The 21,732-nt window shown below is 32.2% G+C and overlaps 3 protein-coding genes across 4 annotated transcripts; all 3 read left to right on the forward strand.

Moving 5' to 3' along the window:
* The first annotated feature begins 279 nt into the window (after window positions 1–279).
* On the forward strand, window positions 280–6,233 carry LOC107935346 (E3 ubiquitin-protein ligase COP1). Of its 2 annotated transcripts, XM_016867922.2 has the most exons (14): window positions 292–734; window positions 1,005–1,082; window positions 1,449–1,604; window positions 1,687–2,034; window positions 2,361–2,518; window positions 2,646–2,711; window positions 2,962–3,040; window positions 3,291–3,446; window positions 3,591–3,689; window positions 3,967–4,071; window positions 4,226–4,405; window positions 4,974–5,084; window positions 5,158–5,328; window positions 5,824–6,233. In XM_016867922.2, the coding sequence occupies exons 1-13, from the start codon at window positions 405–407 to the stop codon at window positions 5,323–5,325; spliced, it is 2,034 nt and encodes a 677-aa protein (XP_016723411.1). In that variant the 5' UTR covers window positions 292–404; the 3' UTR covers window positions 5,326–5,328; window positions 5,824–6,233. The 2 variants fall into 2 exon arrangements, with proteins under 2 accessions (XP_040958577.1, XP_016723411.1); XM_041102643.1 differs by lacking the exon at window positions 5,824–6,233 and having other exon boundaries at window positions 280–734; window positions 5,158–5,703.
* Window positions 6,234–8,773: 2,540 nt separating this feature from the next.
* Window positions 8,774–11,179, forward strand: LOC107935344 (probable tyrosine-protein phosphatase DSP4). Its single transcript, XM_016867919.2, has 5 exons — window positions 8,774–9,236; window positions 9,338–9,431; window positions 10,589–10,646; window positions 10,730–10,773; window positions 10,853–11,179. Exons 1-5 carry the CDS (start codon window positions 9,013–9,015, stop codon window positions 11,036–11,038), a joined length of 606 nt encoding a protein of 201 aa, XP_016723408.1. The 5' UTR covers window positions 8,774–9,012; the 3' UTR covers window positions 11,039–11,179.
* Window positions 11,180–14,210: 3,031 nt separating this feature from the next.
* Window positions 14,211–21,597, forward strand: LOC107935396 (uncharacterized). The gene is made up of 7 exons (XM_016867994.2): window positions 14,211–14,799; window positions 15,675–15,827; window positions 16,715–16,834; window positions 17,673–18,193; window positions 18,287–18,500; window positions 18,887–19,309; window positions 21,013–21,597. The coding sequence occupies exons 1-7, from the start codon at window positions 14,235–14,237 to the stop codon at window positions 21,438–21,440; spliced, it is 2,424 nt and encodes an 807-aa protein (XP_016723483.2). The 5' UTR covers window positions 14,211–14,234; the 3' UTR covers window positions 21,441–21,597.
* Window positions 21,598–21,732: the final 135 nt, after the last annotated feature.

Here is a 21,732-nt window from a genome sequence, read left to right on the forward strand (position 1 = left end):
ATATAATTTTATTATTGTATTAACTCATTAATTCAAAATATTTAAAGAAATTAAATTAAAATCTTACATTTTGAGAGATAAAGTGTAATTTTACCATTATATTAACTTATAATTTCAAAATTCTTAAAAGGGATTCAAATGAAAATTTTCCATTTCGGGGACCAGCACTGCCTGCTCGAGAATGTTTTGAAGTTGGGGACCAATTTAGAATAAAGAGTACTGTGTTAGGGACGGTCGGTGTAACTAACCCAATAAATTATTACGTGTTGAAGTTGAACCAAACATGAGGAATTAAGGGAAACGCCCGCCCAACGTGTTCCTTTATCACCCTCACAAAAATCTTTTCCCTCCCCAATTGCACTGTCTCCCCTCCTCTCTGCAAATCACTCCACACTCACACTTCAATGGGCGGGACACTTGTTCCCACCGCAACTAAATCCGAGCCGCCATCACCACCGCCGCCGATGGAAAGCACCGCGCCTTCTATTCCTCCTCCTCCTCCTCCTCCGATGCCGCCGTCATTGATGGAGGAAGAGCCTTCTGAAGCTGACATTGATAAGGATGTGCTATGTCCGATATGCATGCAGATTATCAAAGACGCTTTTATGACGGCTTGTGGTCATAGCTTTTGTTATATGTGTATTTTGACTCATCTTCGAAATAAGAGCGATTGTCCTTGTTGTTCTCGTTATCTCACTAATAATCATATCTTCCCTAATTTATTGCTTAATAAGGTTTGTTTTCCTTTTTTATATCGGTATTTCTTATGATCCTTTTTCGTGTTAATCTTAAATTGTTTTTTAATACAAGCCCGATATATAAGAAGCTGCATTTGCAATTTAAAGTTGAACTGTATTATTAAGTTCTGCAGAAACGGAAACTTGACATTTCATCACTTAATTATTGTTACTAATTTGAATAATGATTTATTGTATGTAGGCTTTAATTTCATTATATATACTGCAAATTTATTTTTATTAAAGCAGTATTTTTAAATTTCGTAGTTATTGAAGAAAATCTCTGCTCGTCAATCAGCAAGGAATGCCTCTCCGGTAGAAAATCTTCGTCAAACAATACTGCAGGTCAGTTATACTATGTTAGAGCATTAAATTGCCAGATAAATTAATTATAACTAATAGCTAATTATTGTGGTTTGCTTGTCTATGGAACCTAATGAACTTGGTTACGCGGTTTAATGTTTGTTTGAATACTTAAGTTTCATTAATGATTAATTGTTTGATCTCTAAGGAGCTCTTTGAGTTCCCTAATAATAACTAATAGGTAATTATTGTGGTTTGATTGTATGTGGAACCTAATGAGCTTGGTGATGTGGTTTAATGTTTGTTTGAATACTTAACTTTCATTAATGATTAACTGTTTGATCTCTAAGGAGATCTTTGAGTTCCCTAATAAGTGTAGTTGATGCTCTCCTTGTGATCCTTAGACAGGGTTGTGAGGTGTCAGCCAAGGAGCTGGATAGTTTGTTGTCTCTACTTGTTGACAAGAAGATGAAAATGGAGCAAAGTGAAGCAGAGACAAACATGCAGATTCTGCTTGATTTCTTGAACTGTCTAAGGAAGAAAAAGCTTGAAGAGCTTACTCAGGTCCTTAACTTGAATTTATATCTTCCTGGAATTATACTTTTATGATTGATGGTCTTATGTGTTTTCATTTTTCTTAATGAAGATTCAAAATGATCTTCAATATATTAAGGAGGACACAACTGCTGTAAAGAAACGTACCATGGAATTGTATACGGCGAAAGAGAGATGCTCCATGAATCTAAGGATGCTTGTTGATGATTTCTCTGCAGAAAAACCCTTGCCTTCATTGATTGATCAATATAATAATGGCGCAATAACTGGTGGTCGCAACTCACAAGGCTGGATAGGTTCAGCAAGGTCACAGAGCAGGGTTAGTTACCAAGCAAATTCACCGGGATTCAGAAGTAAAGATGCCAATGGTGGGTCAGATTCTACATGCAATACTGATTCAGGATTGACTGTGGCAAGAAAGAGGCGGATTCATGCACAGGTTACTCTCCTTGCTTATTTTTCATATTTCTTGACTTTTGCTGTTGGTTGGAGCAAGGGGGTCCAAGTTTATTGGTCCGTTAATGAATAGCCTATTTACTAATGATCCTCTAGTGTTTTCCTTTTATATTATAGTTCCAACTATTCTAAGTAGCAGTCTGTTCAAAAGATTTATGGAGAAACTGAAGATTCCTTTTGTTAAGAGATACGTTTCCCATATATTCTCTGTTCATATAAATATACCAGTCACTCTTTTTTTTGTTCAATAACAGTCACTCCTTCAAAAATGACTGGTAGATTTTTTTATAATCATTCTCTTTTGCTCAGTTTAATGACCTACAAGAGTGTTACTTGCAAAAGCGGCAGCATTGGACCAAACAATTTAATAAACAGGAAGATGAAGGTCCAGCAGCAATGGATGTAGATGGTTATAATCCTGGTCTTCAGGATTTTCAGGCAGTGCTAACTACATTTACACGATACAGGTACATATCTTCTCCATCAGTTTCGCCTTTGCTAAAAGTAATATTTTCTTTCTTTAGGAAATGTTGTGGATCTAACTCCAACTGTTCTTTCCTTCTATGTAACATTTGTAATTGTTGTTCACATTAGTCGATTGAGGGTCATTGCTGAACTTAGGCATGGTGATATTTTCCACTCTGCTAACATTGTCTCAAGGTGAGTCAAAAATTTATCATTCTATGTTTTTCTAATTAGTCATTAGTACTTGGGTTATCAATCAGTCGTAGTTGCATAAAGTTTGGGTACCTTTGTTTTGTTTGTGATACTTCTTTCTTTAAAAGAAGTACTGCTTTGACCAATCTTCATTTGTTTAATAATATGATTAGACTTATTTTGAACTTCCATTCATAAAATTTTCCTCTCCTATGCGTCTTTAGAATTTATAATAACTAGAATGAATCTGCAGTATAGAATTTGATCGTGATGATGAGATGTTTGCTATTGCTGGAGTGTCAAGGCGCATCAAGGTTTTTGAGTTTTCTGCGGTAAGCATTAGATGAAATATTTTAGGTCTGTTAAGTGGAGTTCATGGTTTCTGAAGTTTTTATGATAGTGGAAATATTTTTATAGAGATGATTTATAGCCATCTCTCTTTGATTAAAGTGATCACTTTATACTTACCTGAACACTATTAGCTAGCCATTATTCTAGAATGATGACACATGTATCATGTACCATAACAATAGTTCTGTCTTTGATTCATCAATCAGCACTTACTGGTTTGGTTTTCTGCAGATTGTGAATGAACCAGCAGATGTGCATTGTCCTATTGTTGAAATGTCTACCAGATCTAAGCTTAGTTGCTTGAGTTGGAATAAGTACACAAAAAACCATATTGCTAGCTGTGATTATGATGGGATAGTAACTGTCTGGGACATTACTACTCGGCAGGTATGAAATAACAGCTCTTTCACTTTTCTAACCTCAATAAATAACTCTCATGTAGGTTGTTCAGCAAAAACATTTTTATTGCAATGTTTGGTTCAATCACCTACAGTTGCTTAATCTTCAAAACAATGGTTTCTAATTGTACAGAGTTTGATGGAATATGAGGAACATGAAAAGCGAGCTTGGAGTGTTGATTTTTCACGCACCGAACCTTCAATGCTTGTCTCTGGCAGTGATGACTGCAAGGTAAAAATAACCTCCCTGTAAAACTTGATGCTAGTGCATCTTGTATTCTAGGTCTAAGCTTGTTGTAGTGCATGTTCTCAAAAGATTGCAGATTATAAAGTTCTTAGATGTGAGATCCCTGCAGAAACTGTTTCCAGCATAACGCCGTCTTTGATAGAATAGCTATGTAGTTGTTGCAATGGTTTTTATGCTAGTGTCCACCAACTGTCAGTCCACTAGATGAAGATTGTACATGATTTGCAATTTACACTGTCTAACCCCCATTTGTATTTGATAGGTCAAAGTTTGGTGCACAAAGCAAGAAGCCAGTGTTCTCAACATCGACATGAAAGCAAACATTTGTTCTGTCAAGTACAATCCTGGATCCAGTGTTCATGTAGCGGTATGTCTTTGTTAAATAATATATCTGCCGCAATTGTTTTCCAACCTAATAACTATAACATTTCAAAGCATCCCAATTAGGAAAAAGAAATTATTTCCGAGAAAATTATGAATAAAGAACTTGTTGAAGTTTCTGGTTTTTGAATCTTTTGCAGGTTGGTTCTGCTGATCACCGTGTTCACTATTATGACTTGAGAAACATCAGCAAACCGCTTTATGTGTTTGGTGGGCATAAGAAAGCTGTTTCATATGTGAAATTTTTGTCTAACCATGAATTGGCTTCTGCTTCAACTGACAGCACACTGCGCTTATGGGATGTAAAAGAAAATTTACCAGTAAGTACCTTTTTCATTTCCCGGAGTTTATAATGGTCTAATTATGGTATAGGCCCCTTTATTATGTTGAAATTTGAGATGTAATCATTCTTCTTTAATTTGGCATAATTTGGTCGGTCTACTTTTATAATGTTATTTGTAGCTCCAAACTGATAACATGTTTGCTGATCTTAAAGTGATGACGTGGAATCTTTTTTTTAAAACAACCTTAAAGATTAGGTTGACATGTAAATTTATTGTTAGTTGAAACCACATTGTTACGCTAGCAACAGCTAACAATGTTATCAATTTGGACCTATTACTAGCATTACAAAAATAGAGGACCAAATTATGCCAACTTAAAGTAGAGGCATTAAACCTCAAATTTCAGTTAGAGAACTAAAACCACAATTAGACTGTAAATAATAGAATAAGTTGCATGGTTAAGCACTGAAATTTGTCTTTATCTTATCCTTCCTAAAGATAAGTTGGCAACAATAAGTTATGGAAGTTGGAGCAATTGATTAATCTTTTAGTAATGTTATTATCCAGACCAGGATTCTTATTTGTTTTTATATTATTCTGTCAGCTGCGCACTTTCAAGGGTCACAAAAATGAGAAGAATTTCGTTGGCCTCACAGTAAACAGTGAGTTCATTGCTTGTGGCAGTGAAACAAATGAAGTATTTGCATATCACAAGGTTAGTTAATACATTCGAATATGGTATTTTGGCATCAAATCAGTCTGTAATTTAGTTACATTGACTCTTGCAGGCTATATCTAAACCTGCAGCTTCGTATAAATTTGGTTCCGACATGGCTGGTGTCGATGAGGAAGCCGGATCTTACTTCATCAGTGCTGTATGTTGGAAGAGCGATAGCCCGACACTACTCGTGGCAAACAGTCAGGGAACAATAAAAGTGCTCGTGCTTGCGGCTTAAATGGTAAATCAATCTTATAATCAACATTAAAAAACATTGCATCGTTGTTAGTTGATAGTTCCATTCTGCAATATTGATGTTACATATATATTTGATACATTTCATAATCTCTCATTAACACCTCATACTGCTAACTAATAATACTTACTTGAAGATATTACGTGCCTAACTTCACTTAAATCCGCAATTTCTAATATATATATATATGTATTATGTATCAGTGTCTATTGAGTTTTTATGGTACTTTTCTTAATATGTCCTTATGAAGCCTACATTTTTATCTTGGCTTGTAAATTGTAATAATTATTATCCGTTATGAATTGATTATAATGGAGTTAGATCTCCTGCTTAAAAAAAAGAAGAAGCAATATTTCGTTATATTTGTGAATATTTTCATATTTGAAGTTCATTTATTTTAGCAATTTTTAATTTTTTTCCAAGTTGCAAATTTTGGGCTGAAAGATGTGTTTTACCTCTTTTGATTTATTTGTATTTCAGGTGGGGGAAATGAAATGGGTTTCTCCTCAAGCGATGCTTTTTTAATGCTTGTGAACTTTTCCTTTTTCAAGGAAAAGAGAAAAAGGGGTTTTAACAAGAAATGCTCCGATTTAGATTGCATTAATTAGAGTTTAATAATAGAAGTTTATTTAAATTTAATTTATAATATATGAATAGTAAAAACAAATTATTGTGTCAAACCGGGTTAAATTCGAACCCAAGCATAATCTTTTTCTAAAGCGAGCTACAGTCAAATTTAAAATCAACTTGCTTTATTCTACCCAATATGAATGGGCAAGAGGAAAGATTTGTTTGCTTAACAAGATTTTAAGAATTAGATCACTGATTGAACCAATCAAGTCAACGATTTCGATTTAATCAAATAAATTCAAAAAATATAGTTCAATTGGTTGATTAATTCGTGGATTAACTTTTTTTAATCTCTTTTTTCAAATTCAATTCATTTTTTATAACAGTGCTGCTTAGAGTTATGCTTAAAAGTCAAGCAAGTTCATCCCTATGATGAATCGTATGCCGAAAGTTTCTTTAGTGCTTACAAGTTACAACTACTAGGAAGTCTAGTACTATCAATTAGAGAGTGACTGCTTGCTAACTGCTTTGGAAAGTCCTTTGCTCAAGTAAAGCTGACTAAAGAGATGCAAATCGTTTTGAATTTCCCTACAAACCAAGAAGTCCAATGCATGAGATAGAATAAAGGAGTATATCTTTATTTATTCTTTTTTACTGGTATTAAATTAAACCCATCAATGGTTGGGTTATTCAGTCTGAAAGTTCGATCGAAAAATAAGAATGTTTATGTAAAAATGTAGGTTAAAAAATATATTTAGATAATATAATAATATCTGTTTAAAAAATAAGTTGAGCCTTAGATAAAGTTTTTTTTGACTCTAAACCTTAGGTAAAGTTATTTTGCTGCAATTTTATTGTAATTTTTTTACTATTTTACTATCATTTCAATCTTTAAATAAAAAAATAATATACTTTAATACACTAAAACTTATACCTTTTTATTTCGACGACAATGACGAATAGATTAAAATTCACTGTGACCGCTCGATTTTTGTGAAAAAAAATGTAATTAATGTGTCAAGAGCAACCTGATTGAGACACCTATCCCCATTTCCCAGCCGGCCACTCCCTTTTACTATTTCACAAATTTACAAGAATAGTAAAGAACAAACTCACCTGCCCACCCTTTTAGGTCGGTCATGCCACTTGTCTCCTAGACATTGGTTACTGTTACACCCTCTCTTTTTATTGTCTCCACGTCAAGATATTATTTCCTCTTTCCATTTTAAGTTACATTAAAAAGTAGGCTTAATATATCATTTAGTCCTCATGTTTTACTTTAGTATTCAAATTGGTATTTGAGGTTTTTCTATCTTCATCTAGTAATTAAGTTTGGTTTCAAGGTTTAGACCAAATGGCATCATGTAGAATAATGAATATTTGAAATATGAGATCTAGTAAAAAATATAGGTACTTAATTAGGGCACAAAAAAACCTCAAGTACCAAATTTAATATTAAAGTCAAACTCAGGTACTTGAATGATACTAAAAAAACTTTAGGTACCAAAGTGAACATTGAAACTAAATTTAGGTATCAATTTGAGATAAAAAAAAAACTTAGGTTCCAATTAGCTCGGCCATGCAACTTATCTCTTAGGCATTGATTATTGTTAGGGTGATATGGTTCGGTTCAATGGGTTTTTCTAGATTTTTAAACTTTCCATCATAAATTGGTTCGGCTATGTTCGATTCTCGAATTTTTCATATTAATATTTTATTTTAATTTTTAGACTTATTTTGATAAATTGAACTTGTTTGTGGCTTTTTAATATTATTTAACAAATTTTCAAGGTTTTTTCATAAATATTTCTAAAAAATAAAAAAAATTCACTTTAAAATTATTTTCACTATTTTAAATATAAAATATTTATTTTGCTACATTAAAAAGTAGGGCTAATATATCATTTAGTACTTAAGTTTTGATTCAATGTATAAATTAGATCTGGAGATTTTTTTGTCCTAATTTGATATCTGAGTGCTTCAATGTTTAGACCAAATGACATTGTGTGGCCTAATGAAGCTTGACATGTGGGATCTAGTATAAAAATATATGTACTCAATCGAGACAAAAAAAGATTTAAATGTCAAATTAAATATTAAAGTCAAACTTAGGTACTTAACTGATATAAAAAAAACTCAAATATCTAATTAAAAAAACTCGTGTCAAATCGGGACAAAGGAAAACTTGATACCAAATTGCATATTGAAACCAAAACGTAAATAAAGAAGAAGTTTGAACTTAGTCATAATTCACAAGCCTTGAGTTAAAGTTTTGGTCAAAAGTATGGTTCTGATCCCTTTATTATGTTAAAATTTTAGATTTAGTACAAAATTTGTTAATTTGGCTATTTTTCTTTCACTAACATATCCTACTTAAATTTGTTATTAGCTAAAGAAATAGTTAATAACATGATAAATTGAAGGGATATTTTTAAGTTGTATGTTAATACAATGATACATTTATATTTTGAACCCATCCAAAACTTTTAATTCAATTTTGACCCTTCCTTTGATTTTTTTTTAAATTCACCCTGCACAAAAACATGCAAAATACAAAAGAGAGTGACCCAAATCATAATTTGACCTTTAAAATTCATGAATTATAAGATCTAACTAATTATATAAAATTTGATCATACATAAGTTCAAAGTAAAGAAAATATCAATTGATTTATTCGTAAATTAATACGGATCAATTAAATCGAGTAAAATTGATAGAATTGATTTTATAATTTTTTATTTTATATAATTTTAATATTTTATTTAATTTGAATTGGAGCTGATAATTTTAATATTTTATTTACCCCAATACAGTGCATTTTTTTTTATCTGTCTCAAGTCGCTACAATATCTAATATCCCATCCGGTCACGGTTTCAAACAACATTGCTAGTCATCCCACCGCATCCCATCCACTTTGATCCTTTTATTACCTTATAATAATTAAACAGAGAAAAAAAAAGGATTCATGAATCACAGAATCGTTCCTTAGATTCACTCTTCAAAAAAAATTTCATCATCTTCTCCATCACACAGATCCATCAAGCTTTCATTTTAATTTTTCCATTTTTTTTTCAAATTTTTTGGCGCGAAAAAAGGGCATGAGAGTCGAAGGATTCCAGGGAAAGGTTTACGAGGCGGCTGAGCTCTCGCCGCCACGGCCTAATTCTCCAATTACCACCGAAGATGATAACGATAACAACGGCGAGGAGTTGTTCGTGCCTCCCTTGAATTTCGCTATGGTAGATAATGGAGTTTTCAGGTCTGGTTTCCCCGATTACGCCAATTTTAGCTTCTTGCAATCGCTAGGGCTCCGTTCTATTATGTGAGTTGTTACTTAACTGTGCCGATCTCTATAACTGCTGGCTAAGAAAAAAAAATCGTAAATTTCCTTGATTTTAAATTTTCGATTGCCTCTTTTCGTAGATATCTTTGCCCGGAATCCTATCCAGAAGCCAACAATGAGTTTTTAAAGGCTAATGGAATCCGGCTTTTTCAATTCGGTATTGATGGATGCAAGGTATGTAATTGCTTTCTTTTTTTCCTTCAGTTTTTGGCTTAATTCCCTCATCTAATATTGATTACCATGATTATATCTCAAGGTTCGAGTGTTTAATTCTGTGTTGTTGCCAATTCCATTTACTGAAACTGACATCGAAAATGGTTCTCCCCAAGCTAAAATCAAAATGTTAATTTTGATATTCAGTCCTATTTTCTCTATATCCACGTAAATTTTGATCCCTGAACTGTGTTATTTACCATAATATAGTATTATAGACTCCTTTGGAAAATCAAAATTAATAGCAAAGCTGCATCCTTCATTGCATCATCATCCAAACAGCAGTTGTTGCTTAAGCTCTTTTACTTTTTTTCTTCCAATCGATCTCCTTTTTTGTTCCTAGTGGTGTTAAGGAACCCCTTTAAATCTCCTCTCAAATGGGTATTTGTATTTTAACTGTTTTTTCAATTTATTGAACTATAAAGTAGAATTGTGGACATCATGCTGTTATTCAATCTGTAATTTGTTTGTATTTTATTGTGGCTGTTTATGGTGAAGAAGGATACTGTGATTTGCACAATGGTTTTTAAACAAATTAGGTACTACTTGTTTTGATATTATTGTTTGCTTCATGAAATGGTATCTTACATTCATAGATGCTTCATGAATGAAGCAATCAATATTCACAAGGTCATCTAAGATAGGTTAAAGTGTAGTTCAGTTCAGTTTGGTTCAAGCCTAGAAAAAGGATTCTTTAGCACAAAATCTATGCACTTTTTTTTAATGTGATACTAGCGGTAAAGTTTAAGGTGAGATCTTATTATAGTGGAATTTCGTGGGATACTTTTTAAATCAAAGGCTGCGGTTAAATAAATATAGAAATGCTGTTTGATCAAGCTACGTTAGAAATTAAGAAATTGTGCTGGTGACCTGGAACTAGTTAAATCATTGAATATGTTGTTTTTCTCTAGAAACCAGTTGCTCTCCTTAGTGTTGAAACTGGTTGAATTGGTTTATCCTATGTGGCATGATCAACGGTTGATTTAAAAGGATCCTACAGGATCTCACTATAATGGGATCTTTAAATAGATACCAGCGATACTAACCAAATATCTGTTTAAAAACAAAATGTTGCATCCAAATACATTGTTGAAATTGATATCCCATACTTTATACAGGAGCCTTTTGTAAACATTCCAGAGGAAACAATCCGGGAAGCATTGAATGTAGTCCTTGGTATTTAACACTTTTTTACTTGTAGTTTATAGTTTTCTTCTTTATCATTTGCTTATATTTGGCCTTGTCTGTTTCCGTACCAGATGTAAAGAACCATCCACTGCTAATCCATTGCAAACGAGGAAAGGTAATTTCATCCTATACTTCTATGTTTTTTTCAAACCAATGTATTAGTTCACTGATATATTTCTGTACACGTCGTGTAGCACCGTACTGGTTGTGTTGTGGGATGCTTAAGAAAATTGCAGAGATGGTGTCTGTCTTCAATTTTCGATGAGTACCAACGGTTTGCCGCTGCCAAAGCAAGGGTGTCTGACCAGAGGTTCATGGAAAAGTTTGATGTTTCTGGCATGAAGCATTTACGGATAACGTTTTCATGTTCAAAGAGATAGCAGCAAGCAGAGCATCATATATATATATAGCTTGAAGTTTTTTACTGCCATAATCGAAACAAAGCCAACGTAGAGCACAAGAGTTTGAGGTTTGAAACAACTTTGTTAATAATATATACACACGTATGTTTTCTTTTTTTACTTACTTTTGAAGTATGGCATGGCATGGCGTGGATGGTTGGTTTTCTGCTCATTGCAATGGAAAATCATATATAAATATTTCCACCTGCATAATTGGCTGCAGATCCGTTGGATAAATTGTTTTTTTTTTCAAGTCCTTGTCATGATTAGGAGTGAGCAATTGTTGGTTCAAATCTACTTAGGACTAGTTTATCATTGAGGTTAAAAAATGTTGTGAAAAAATGCTCATGTAAAGTAGAAGATTTAACAAGGGGATAAGAAAGTAATTTAATTGAAAAACACTTTTTAAAAAGCCAAAAACTTTTGGCTTGGCTTAGCTTAAAGTCTCAGTTTAAAATCAAGGTTTGATTTGAAAAACTGCTTCTTTATTAATCTTTTTGCTTTGAAATCATGATTTAGGATAAAAAGTGCTTTTCAGTCTTAATGGTAAACAAACTCTTAGGGTGAGTTTGGATGGGCGGTGCGTTTACTTACGGTTAGTGTAAAAACAATAGTGGCAGTGAGGTTAGATACTGTAGCGATACTGTAGCGTGAGACAAAAAGTAAGCTAAAACCACTGCATCGCATCCAATCGCCCATTCAAATCCACTCTTAGTCTGTTTAGCCTAGTCAGTTAAGATGAGTAAGGCAATTTCATAAATTAATTATGTTGATTGGTTATTGGTTTTAAATTTAACTTTTTTTTTTAGAACAAACAGACTTTTAATATGTATAAAATTTAATTTTTAAATATAATATATAATATTTAAATATTGGAACGATGGATGAAAAAGGTTGTACAGTCGATTGATGATATGTGGTTCATCTAGCCTAATGAATAAATTCGAAGGAGTAGACAGTATATTATAATATTTGATTCACCAGTCAAATTAAGGTATTATAGGATTTGGTTCATTGACTCGAGCAAGGTAAACCCATATTATGAATGTTTTAATATTTGAGTCATTAGGTCAAGCTAAAAATAAGCATATATATATTATGAATATATTAATATTTGGTTCATCGAGTCACACCAAAGTAAGCGTATATTATGAATATATTGTAATATTAGGTTGAAGGTAACCCTATATTACCAATAATATTTGTTCTTATTTTATTTTGGACTAAAATGTTATAAAATGTTGCTTTATATACAAGATATTGTATGGTTAAGCTTGGTGAATGAGATGATGGTTATGGCAATAAACATGCTTGTTTTATTATTTAGTATGTTATGTTTTTTTCTACATAAATTGAAAAGATTATATGAAATTATTATTCCACGTCATTTAAATCTTTTTTCAATATGAGAATAACAAATCAAAACTTTACTCTTAATTTTTAGCATTTTCAGTTGGATTTGAATTTTTTCAAGAGGAAAAAGCTGAAAATCAGGCGGAAAATTGAAAATGGATATGAATGAAGTGGAATCACAGTTTCATACAATCCCTTTTCATAAAATGTTGCTTTTTATGTAATATTTTACTTAAATTTTGGCAGATGAAGTGATTATTATGGAAATAAACATGCTTGTTATAGAATCCAGATAACAAAGATAAAAACTACTTTATAAGTTAATTCAATTAAGGGAGGAGGTTTAGTTTTCAATTTTTTTAATCAAACCTGTTGAGAGATGTCAATTATTTTTAAAGAAGTCTTTAAAGTATTGTCTGTTGAGTGGTTGATCAACCCTCAACAATGGTCAATTATTGTTTCCGTGTTGGGATTTGTCTCTTACTTCCATTAAAAGCCTCGAGGGATTTACAAGTCAAAAGCACCTCACATATCAAGGAAATGTGAGCATTTACTCTTTGCAGAATTTAAACCTATACTTTTATATAATATTTATGATTAAAGTAAATCATCGATGAATTGCTTAACAGAGAAAATTCACTGATTGTTGTTCTCTTTATTAATGGTGGGTTTAGATGGGCGGTGTGTTTACCTGTGGTTAGTGTAAAAACAGCGATGGCGGTGAGATTAGATACTGTAGTGATACTATAGCGTAAGACAAAAAATAAGCTAAACGCACCGCACCCAATCGCTCATCCAAACCCACCCTAAGTCCTCTAGTTCTCTATGCAAAATGATAATTTAAGAAAAAAAATCGAAGACTGTAATTTTGGCTTTCAAAGACATAATTGGCTTACGTTGTCAAAGACAAGATTGGCTTACGTTTGCCTTACAGCATCAGCAACACCTCTATCTTCCATTTTAATTCACTCACCTTTATAATATGCCCACTTGATTGTTTCATTTTAATTTAATCTCACTTTAAATATTCTCACTAATTGTTTCATTTTAATTTATCAAACTTTAAATATTCTCACTAATTCTTTCATTTTAATTTAATCTACTTTATAATATGCTCACTACTTTGTCTTCTATATAGTTTTTTTTTTGCTTTATCTAATAGGGAAGCAAAGTGCAGATTCCTAGTATATTTTAGATTAAATTATTCTATTAATCCTTGTATTTCACCAAAATTATAGATTCAGTCTTTATACTTTAATTTGGTTATTTTTAATCAATTTTTGAATTTTAAAATATCAGTCCTTACTAAACAATAAATGTTAAAATCATTAAGTTATATTATTTCCAAAATCTAATGTGGCAAACATATTATCATATGTGTAATGTCATGTTAACTTGTTAATTCCACAGATTATTTACTAAAAATTCAGTTAATGGATTAATGATTGTCATTTGTGCCAATATTGAAATTTCAAAATTCTAAAACTATAAGGACTTAGAATGATTCAATTGAAGAATATTGATTAAATCTACAACTGTACGCATAGCATAGGACCAATAATTAGTTTTAACCAAATGAATTTAACTGCTAACGTTTGGGCTAGGACTAAAATTTTAAAATTTAAAAAGTACCAAGACTAAAATTGATCAAATTAAAGCACATGAACTAAATCCATAACTTTAACAAAGTACAAGCACTAATAGCAGAATTTAACCTATATTTTATCTGCAAATCTTCCTAGAGTAATACCAATATCAGTCCATAAATAACCCACTTGAATATAAATAAAATACACATTCAAAGAGAGAATTTCAATAATCCATGGAAAAAGAAATAATCATATCCAAACCAGATATGAACCGTTTCAATGAAATGAGCGAACCATACAAAAAAGTTTTAGCCAATGACGTTCATGGCTTGGAAGCAATCTACTCGAATAACCCCGACGCATTGTTGAATCCAATCACCGCACGTAAAGACACCATCTTCCACATCGCAGCTTACGGCGGCCATAAGGAAGTGCTTGGTGTTCTGCTCGGAATGGTGCCGGCGTCAAAGAAGGCGGAGGTGCTGAAGGTGAAGAACATTTACGGGAACACGATCCTCCATGAGGTGGCCACCACTACTCATGTAAAAGCAGCTCGTTTATTGATGGAAGAGGTGTTGTTGGTGTTGCCTGGAAATGATAATCGGCAAAGGGAAGAGATATTGGGTGCTCAAAACAAATTAGGTGAAACCCCATTGTTCATGGCTGCGGAATATAGCAGCAAAACGATGGTGGAGTATTTGGCAACGGCAATCAGACGAACCGGGAACCTTGAAAGTCACTATAGGAGAAACGATGGGACCTCCATTCTTCATATTGCTGTGATCGGCCAAAAGTTCGGTAATACATCTCACTTCATTCAAATTTTTTTTTAATTAGTCTAACTCTCAATTTTTTCCAATTTATTCTTAGCTCGATTGGTATGAGATTATTTAAAATAAAAAAAAGTTTAAATTAATTTTGGGTGGTATTAATTTGAAGCGGTTTAATTTAATTTATAAAATTCTCGAGTTGTTATTGTTCCGTTAATTTTAGGTTTATGTCATTTTAGTTTTTAAGTTACTAGTTGCTTCGAGTTTTCGGAATAGGTTAATTTGGATTTAATTTTGAGTTTGAGTAATTCTAAGTTACTTATTTGAATTAATTTAAATTTGAATTAGATTAAATTTATTTACGGGTTAGGATATCCATCCAAGCTTAAAAGTTTGATTGAAATATGACATAGTTTGGATAGAAATATGAGACCTAAAAAACGGATTTAAGTAAAAAAATAGGCTCATTCAAAATATGAGTTGAGCTCAGATTTCAAAATTTAAAGTCGAGCCTAGTCTAACCCACCCATTTTATATTTTTTGTGAGATATTTTTATTTTACTTTGATTTATTATGTAATTTATATCACATAAAATTAATTATATAATAATGCAATACTATGTAAATATTAAAAAATAATATGGCGGATAAACAATAAGCTTAAGTTTGTCATTTATAAATTTTAAGCTCATATTTCAAATCGTGTTGAGCTTAAATAAACATCAAAATACTAAAATCATACATAAACTTAACCCGGGCCAGGCCCCTAAACACTTCTAAACTGGACAGATTTAGATTACAGATTATATTTAATTGGATTAAATTTCAGTTTGGAGTCAAAATTAATTAGCTTTCACTATTGTCTTCTTGATACTGTTATTGGCTTTTGCATTTTCAATCCAGATACTGCTATTTGGCTTCTGGGAAAGTCTCCAGAGCTTGCAACATACACGGACAAGAATGGAAACACCAGTCTTCATCTGCTAGCTAGCATGGCCTCAGCTTTTAAGAGCAGCTCCCCCACCAAAGGAATATTCAAGGAGCTCATCTATTATTGTATGTATTTTGCTTCATTTTAGCTATAAAATTAATTGTTGATAGGATAGGAGATCGATTTTTTCGATAAAAGTTTTCGAAGTATTCTTAGTTCAGAGTTGATGGACACCTCAACCGGTCTATAAAGAGTAAAAATATTATAGAGATATTAGATTGTATTTTTCTCCCTTCACTCAAAAAAATAGATAAATTACTTTATGTACATTAAATTAAAGAACAAATTAGTCCTTTTCTTTTTGTTAAAATTTGCTAGAAAAGTTGGACCCTTCAATTTAGTATCACCGTTTACTCATTTTAATGACAATGTTGTTTGAAAAAAAGGCATACCGAGTGATTCACGATTTTTTCGATAAAAGTTTTCGAAGTATTCTTAGTTCAGAGTTGATGGACACCTCAACCGGTCTATAAAGAGTAAAAATATTATAGAGATATTAGATTGTATTTTTCTCCCTTCACTCAAAAAAATAGATAAATTACTTTATGTACATTAAATTAAAGAACAAATTAGTCCTTTTCTTTTTGTTAAAATTTGCTAGAAAAGTTGGACCCTTCAATTTAGTATCACCGTTTACTCATTTTAATGACAATGTTGTTTGAAAAAAAGGCATACCGAGTGATTCACGATTTTTTCGATAAAAGTTTTCGAAGTATTCTTAGTTCAGAGTTGATGGACACCTCAACCGGTCTATAAAGAGTAAAAATATTATAGAGATATTAGATTGTATTTTTCTCCCTTCACTCAAAAAAATAGATAAATTACTTTATGTACATTAAATTAAAGAACAAATTAGTCCTTTTCTTTTTGTTAAAATTTGCTAGAAAAGTTGGACCCTTCAATTTAGTATCACCGTTTACTCATTTTAATGACAATGTTGTTTGAAAAAAAGGCATACCGAGTGATTCACGTAAGGAGGAAGGGACGAATGAGCTTACAAAAAATGGGCAAAAAGGAGATTTAGAGCAGGGTGAACAAAACAGAGGTCTCAAGAAGCAGGATTACTGCAAAGGTATTTTTTTACTAGCAATACATATCAAATTATAGGTTTAATTTTTCTATTAGTCCTTGTACTTTTTAAATTTTAAAATTTTAGTCTTCACCAGATGATAACTACTAAATTCATTAAGTTCAGCTATTCCGAAAATCTGATGCGGTGTGCGTAAAGCCATGTTAGCTTATTATTTTCTCATATTACTCAATAAAAATCTAGTTAATTGATTAATGACTATAATTTACATAAAGACTAAAATTTTAATCAAAATTTAAAAAGTATAGAGACTTAGAATGATCCAATTGGAGAATATGAACTAAATTTAATTAAATGCATAGTATAGAACTAATAATTAAATTTAACCAAATATATTTGACTGCTACGATTTGGTCAAGATTGAAATTTCAAAAATAAAAAAGTACATAGACTAAAATTGATCGATTTAAAAAGTATAGAGATTAAATTTAATCAAATTAAAGTATACGGATTAAGGGTGAGTTTGGATGGGCGATTGGTGCGGTGCGATACGTTTAGCTTACTTTTTGTCTCATGCTACAGTATCGCTACAATATCTAATCTCACCGCCACCGTTGTTTTTACACTAACCGCAGGTAAACGCACCGTCCATCCAAATTCTTCTAAATCTACAACATTTACAAACTACAAAGAAGCTTTGAAGTTTTCTTCGTACAAAAGTTAAAGTGAGTGATGTTTTATGTTTTTGGGATAATGATCATAGGCTAAAGGGTTGAACCACGATAAATATTGGTATTGAGTAATTCTGTCTCGATATTGTATTGATCACATTTTTGCTCGTATATACACCTTTGAGTTTCATATGATTATTATATTGTAGGATGGAAAATGATTGTTCAGATTTGGAAGCAGAAGAAAATGCATGAATCGGCGGTTAAACTAGCGAAGTTATTAGTGGAAACCGATGCGTCTTGGTTCGAACCTCATGAACCGGAGGAAGACGACACGATTATAATGGAACGGAAGGAGGAAGAAAAAGAAGAGACGTCAAAAAGTAATGCAACGGCCAACACGGAGCGGTCGCCTGAACCGGATACGCCATTGCTCATCGCAACCAAAACAGGCATCGTGGAGATAGTGAATGAGATACTCACAAGGTACCCTCAGGCAGTTTATCAATTCGGTAAAAACGGACAAAACATACTTCATGTCGCTATCATGCATCGGCAATACAAAGTGTTCAATGTCGTAAAGAATAAAGAAGAGGCGAAGAGGTTGGTTCGGGGAATCGATAACCATGGCTGCACCATACTGCACCATGCTGCTAGCACTAAATATTATCATGGAGGAACCAAACCTACCCCTGCTCTTAAACTCCAACAGGAATTGACATGGTTTGAGGTACAATTTTTTTTATGGTTAAAACTAGACCCGTTAATCGAGCGGATTTGTTCAATGTAGATCGAGTTAATTCGAGTTTTGTCTTAAATGCAGGACGTAAAAAACCAAATGCCCTCTCATTTTTTCATGCATCTCAACAGAAAGGACACCACAGCAGATAATCTTTTCAAGGATAATCACCGAGATCTACTTAAAACCGCGCAAGAATGGGTGAAGAACACCTCTCAGTCGTGTTCGACGGTCGCCATTCTCGTGGCAACTGTTGTTTTCACAGCTGCCTACACCGCACCGGGTGGTTTCTTGCAGAGTACGCAATTGATCTATTAGAAACTGAGTTAAAGTTATCATGGCAGCTCTGAATTAGAAGTCTGAATTGCATTTGGGCTCATATGAAAACTGGATAAATTAGCCTTGTTCATTAGATCAAAAAGTAAACTGATCTTTTTGTTAAAAATTTCATCTACTTTTATTATTAAAAATTAGTCATTGTACCACGTGTTATTGTCGGGTTATTCTATTAACCACGTCAATTTTTATCAGTAGTAAAAGGGATGAACTTTTTGATAGAAAAAATCAATTTACAATTTAATTTATGGTAATACATTAATTTCTCTTTTTTTATTTATTCATTAGTAAACCAACTATATGATATAAAGGTTATGATGATATTGAATCATGGGTCAATACATGCAGACGGTCGTCCCATTCTCCTCGACGAGCCTCTTTACTCGTTTTTCACGGTGATGGACGTTGCCGGTCTCGCGAGTTCCTTGACCTCGGTGGTTATCTTCCTCTCTATCCTCACTTCTTCACTCGAGTTCGAGGATTTTCATCACCGGCTACCTCGGAACCTCTCCCTCGGTTTCACCTTCCTATTCTTCTCCGTCACCAGCACCATGATGACTTTCACAGCCACCATTTTACTGCTGGTTCATTTGGAGAAGAAGTGGACTGCAACGCTAACGTATGCGGCTGCATTCCTTCCCATATGCATATTTGCATTGTTTCAATTCCCTTTATATTACCAGTACTTCGTTGCTGCAGTGAAGAGCATTTTGGATTTTCTTAGAAGTAATTTGCCTGGTAACTGGGATTTTCTTCAAATTATAGATGATTACTAAGAAGCAATAAAAGGGAAACTTTTTTATCTGTATTGTTGCTCAAAGTCCATTGATTACTGGATTTTTACTGTTTTTTTTTCTCTTATTCCTATATTCCTGTTTGGGTAATTGTTCTTGGGCTCTTGGATTTAATCATTGTATTTATTTTTAATCATTTTTTAAAAATTTGTTTATGAACCTAATGATGATGTTGTTGATTAATAGTTATCATATGTACTATTATCGACTTGATTACCAGGTTGGGTCCTAATATGTGTTTTATGCGGTTCGCACGCTTCTATGAGATCATAAGATGTAGGTTACCACAATCATATAAGCGATCCCACATCTAGAAAACACGTGTTAACTCTAGAATATGATACTTATTGATCGACATATATGGGAACCTACCTATAATATTACATCCAAAAACAGTAATCATATAATATAAATGCACAGTTAACTCATCTAAAGAAGATACACTCTTAAATACTCAACATATATATTATTAATTCATCAAATATGAATCCGCAATACCAAAGGTGAATATGGAAAACTTATAATTGAATCCCTTTTAAAATAATTAAATTAAAAGTTACTATATGGTAAAATTGTATTTTGGTCTTCTCAAACAAGAACCTTTAGAAAAGATGAAATTATAAATTAGGTTTTAAAATGTTTTTAGTCCTTGAACTAGTATAGAATTTGATATTTGGCCCTTGTATTTTAAGAGTTAAAAATTCAATATTCTTAATTACTTTTTTTAATTTGAAAATTCTAGTTTAATCATTATGGTCGTTGGTTGTTTTTGTCCAAAAATTTCAATTTAACATATTTATTTTCTGTTAATTTAATAAGGATAGCCTAATCAAAATTTCAAGTTGACAAATTAAGACAAAAAGTACTTGCAATTTTAAAGATTGGATTTAGATTTTTTTTTTAAATAGGAAGATCTAATTTTTTAACTTTTTAAATACAATGATTAAATCTCAAGTCTTGTCAAAGTACAAGTGCATGTATATTTCAATTCATAAATTAATACATGATAAAATTATATTTTAATCTATCAAAAATTTATAATCCAATTTTGATTCCTTTAAAAAATTTTCTGAATTCGCCCTATACCGGTCATGTAGATATAAAGAAGAAATAATCAAGTTTGCAAGATGGAATGAATCACAATAAGTGTAATTAACTACGATTATATCAAATTTGATTTAAATTCAAATCAGTCCAAGTTAATTATAGAAACATAACAATTTAAACTAATCTGATTCAAATCAGAAATGACACAAGTAAAAAATTATCTTATCCCAAAATAGCTCGAAAAGTAATATGAAATAATAAGAGATTTAACCATTTATAAATATTGAGAGTTAAAGTTACTATTATGTTAAATTTAAACTTAGACAAAAAAGTTCAAGCCCCGACGTAGGAACAATTGTCAAGTACAATGCCTAACTTGGATCAAAAAAATTCAAGCGCTAATATAAAGAAAGTTGCTAAATTTAGGTCTTAAAAAATGATTTAACCATTTATAAATATTTAGGATTAAAATTACTATTATACTAATTTTAAAATTTGTCACTATTAATCAATTAGTGTCAATTTTTTTAAATAATTAAATAACTATTTTATAATTTGTTATAAAAATAAATTTATTAATAATTGGGTGAATTACTAAGTTATGATATTTGTATCATGGGCCAACTGATGCAGATGGTCATCCCATTCTCCTCGAAAAGCCTCTTTACTCGGTTTTCATCGTGATGGACGTTGCCGGCCTAGCGAGCTGCTTGACCTCAGTGGTGATCTTCCTCTCTATCCTCACTTCTTCGCTCGAGTTCGAAGATTTTCGTCACCGACTGCCTCGGAGCCTCTCGCTCGGTTTCACCTTTCTGTTCTTCTCGGTCACCAGCACCATGCTGACTTTCACAGCCACCATTTTACTTCTGGTTCATTTGGAGAAGAGGTGGACTGCAACGCTAACGTATGCGGCTGCATTCCTTCCCATATGCGTATTTGCAATGTTTCAATTCCCTTTATACTACCAGTACATCGTTGCTGCAGTGGATAGCGTATTTGATTTCCTTAGGAAGAATTTGCCTGGCAATTCGGAATTTCTAAGGATTAAAAATGATTACTGAAGGCCCTTTGCATGGGGTTTACCTTTACTGCTCTGCGTTTAGTTTTTTTTTTTCTCACGTTACAATATTTAATTTCACCGTTATTGTTGTGATAAATGCACTGCCCATCAAAAAAAGACCTAAAAGTAAATAAAGGGAAACTCAAAATTTTGATGTTTGCTAATGCTATCCACTTCTGTTCCAACTTTTTTTCTTTATCTTGTTTTAGAGTAAATTATTATACATCGGTTCGATTAATTAAGTTTGAATCAATTTAAATTAATAGTAAAAAGTCAATAAATTAAATTAAAAA

This window comes from Gossypium hirsutum, chromosome D10, assembly GCF_007990345.1.
Source record: "Gossypium hirsutum isolate 1008001.06 chromosome D10, Gossypium_hirsutum_v2.1, whole genome shotgun sequence".
Taxonomy (NCBI): Eukaryota; Viridiplantae; Streptophyta; class Magnoliopsida; order Malvales; family Malvaceae; genus Gossypium; species Gossypium hirsutum.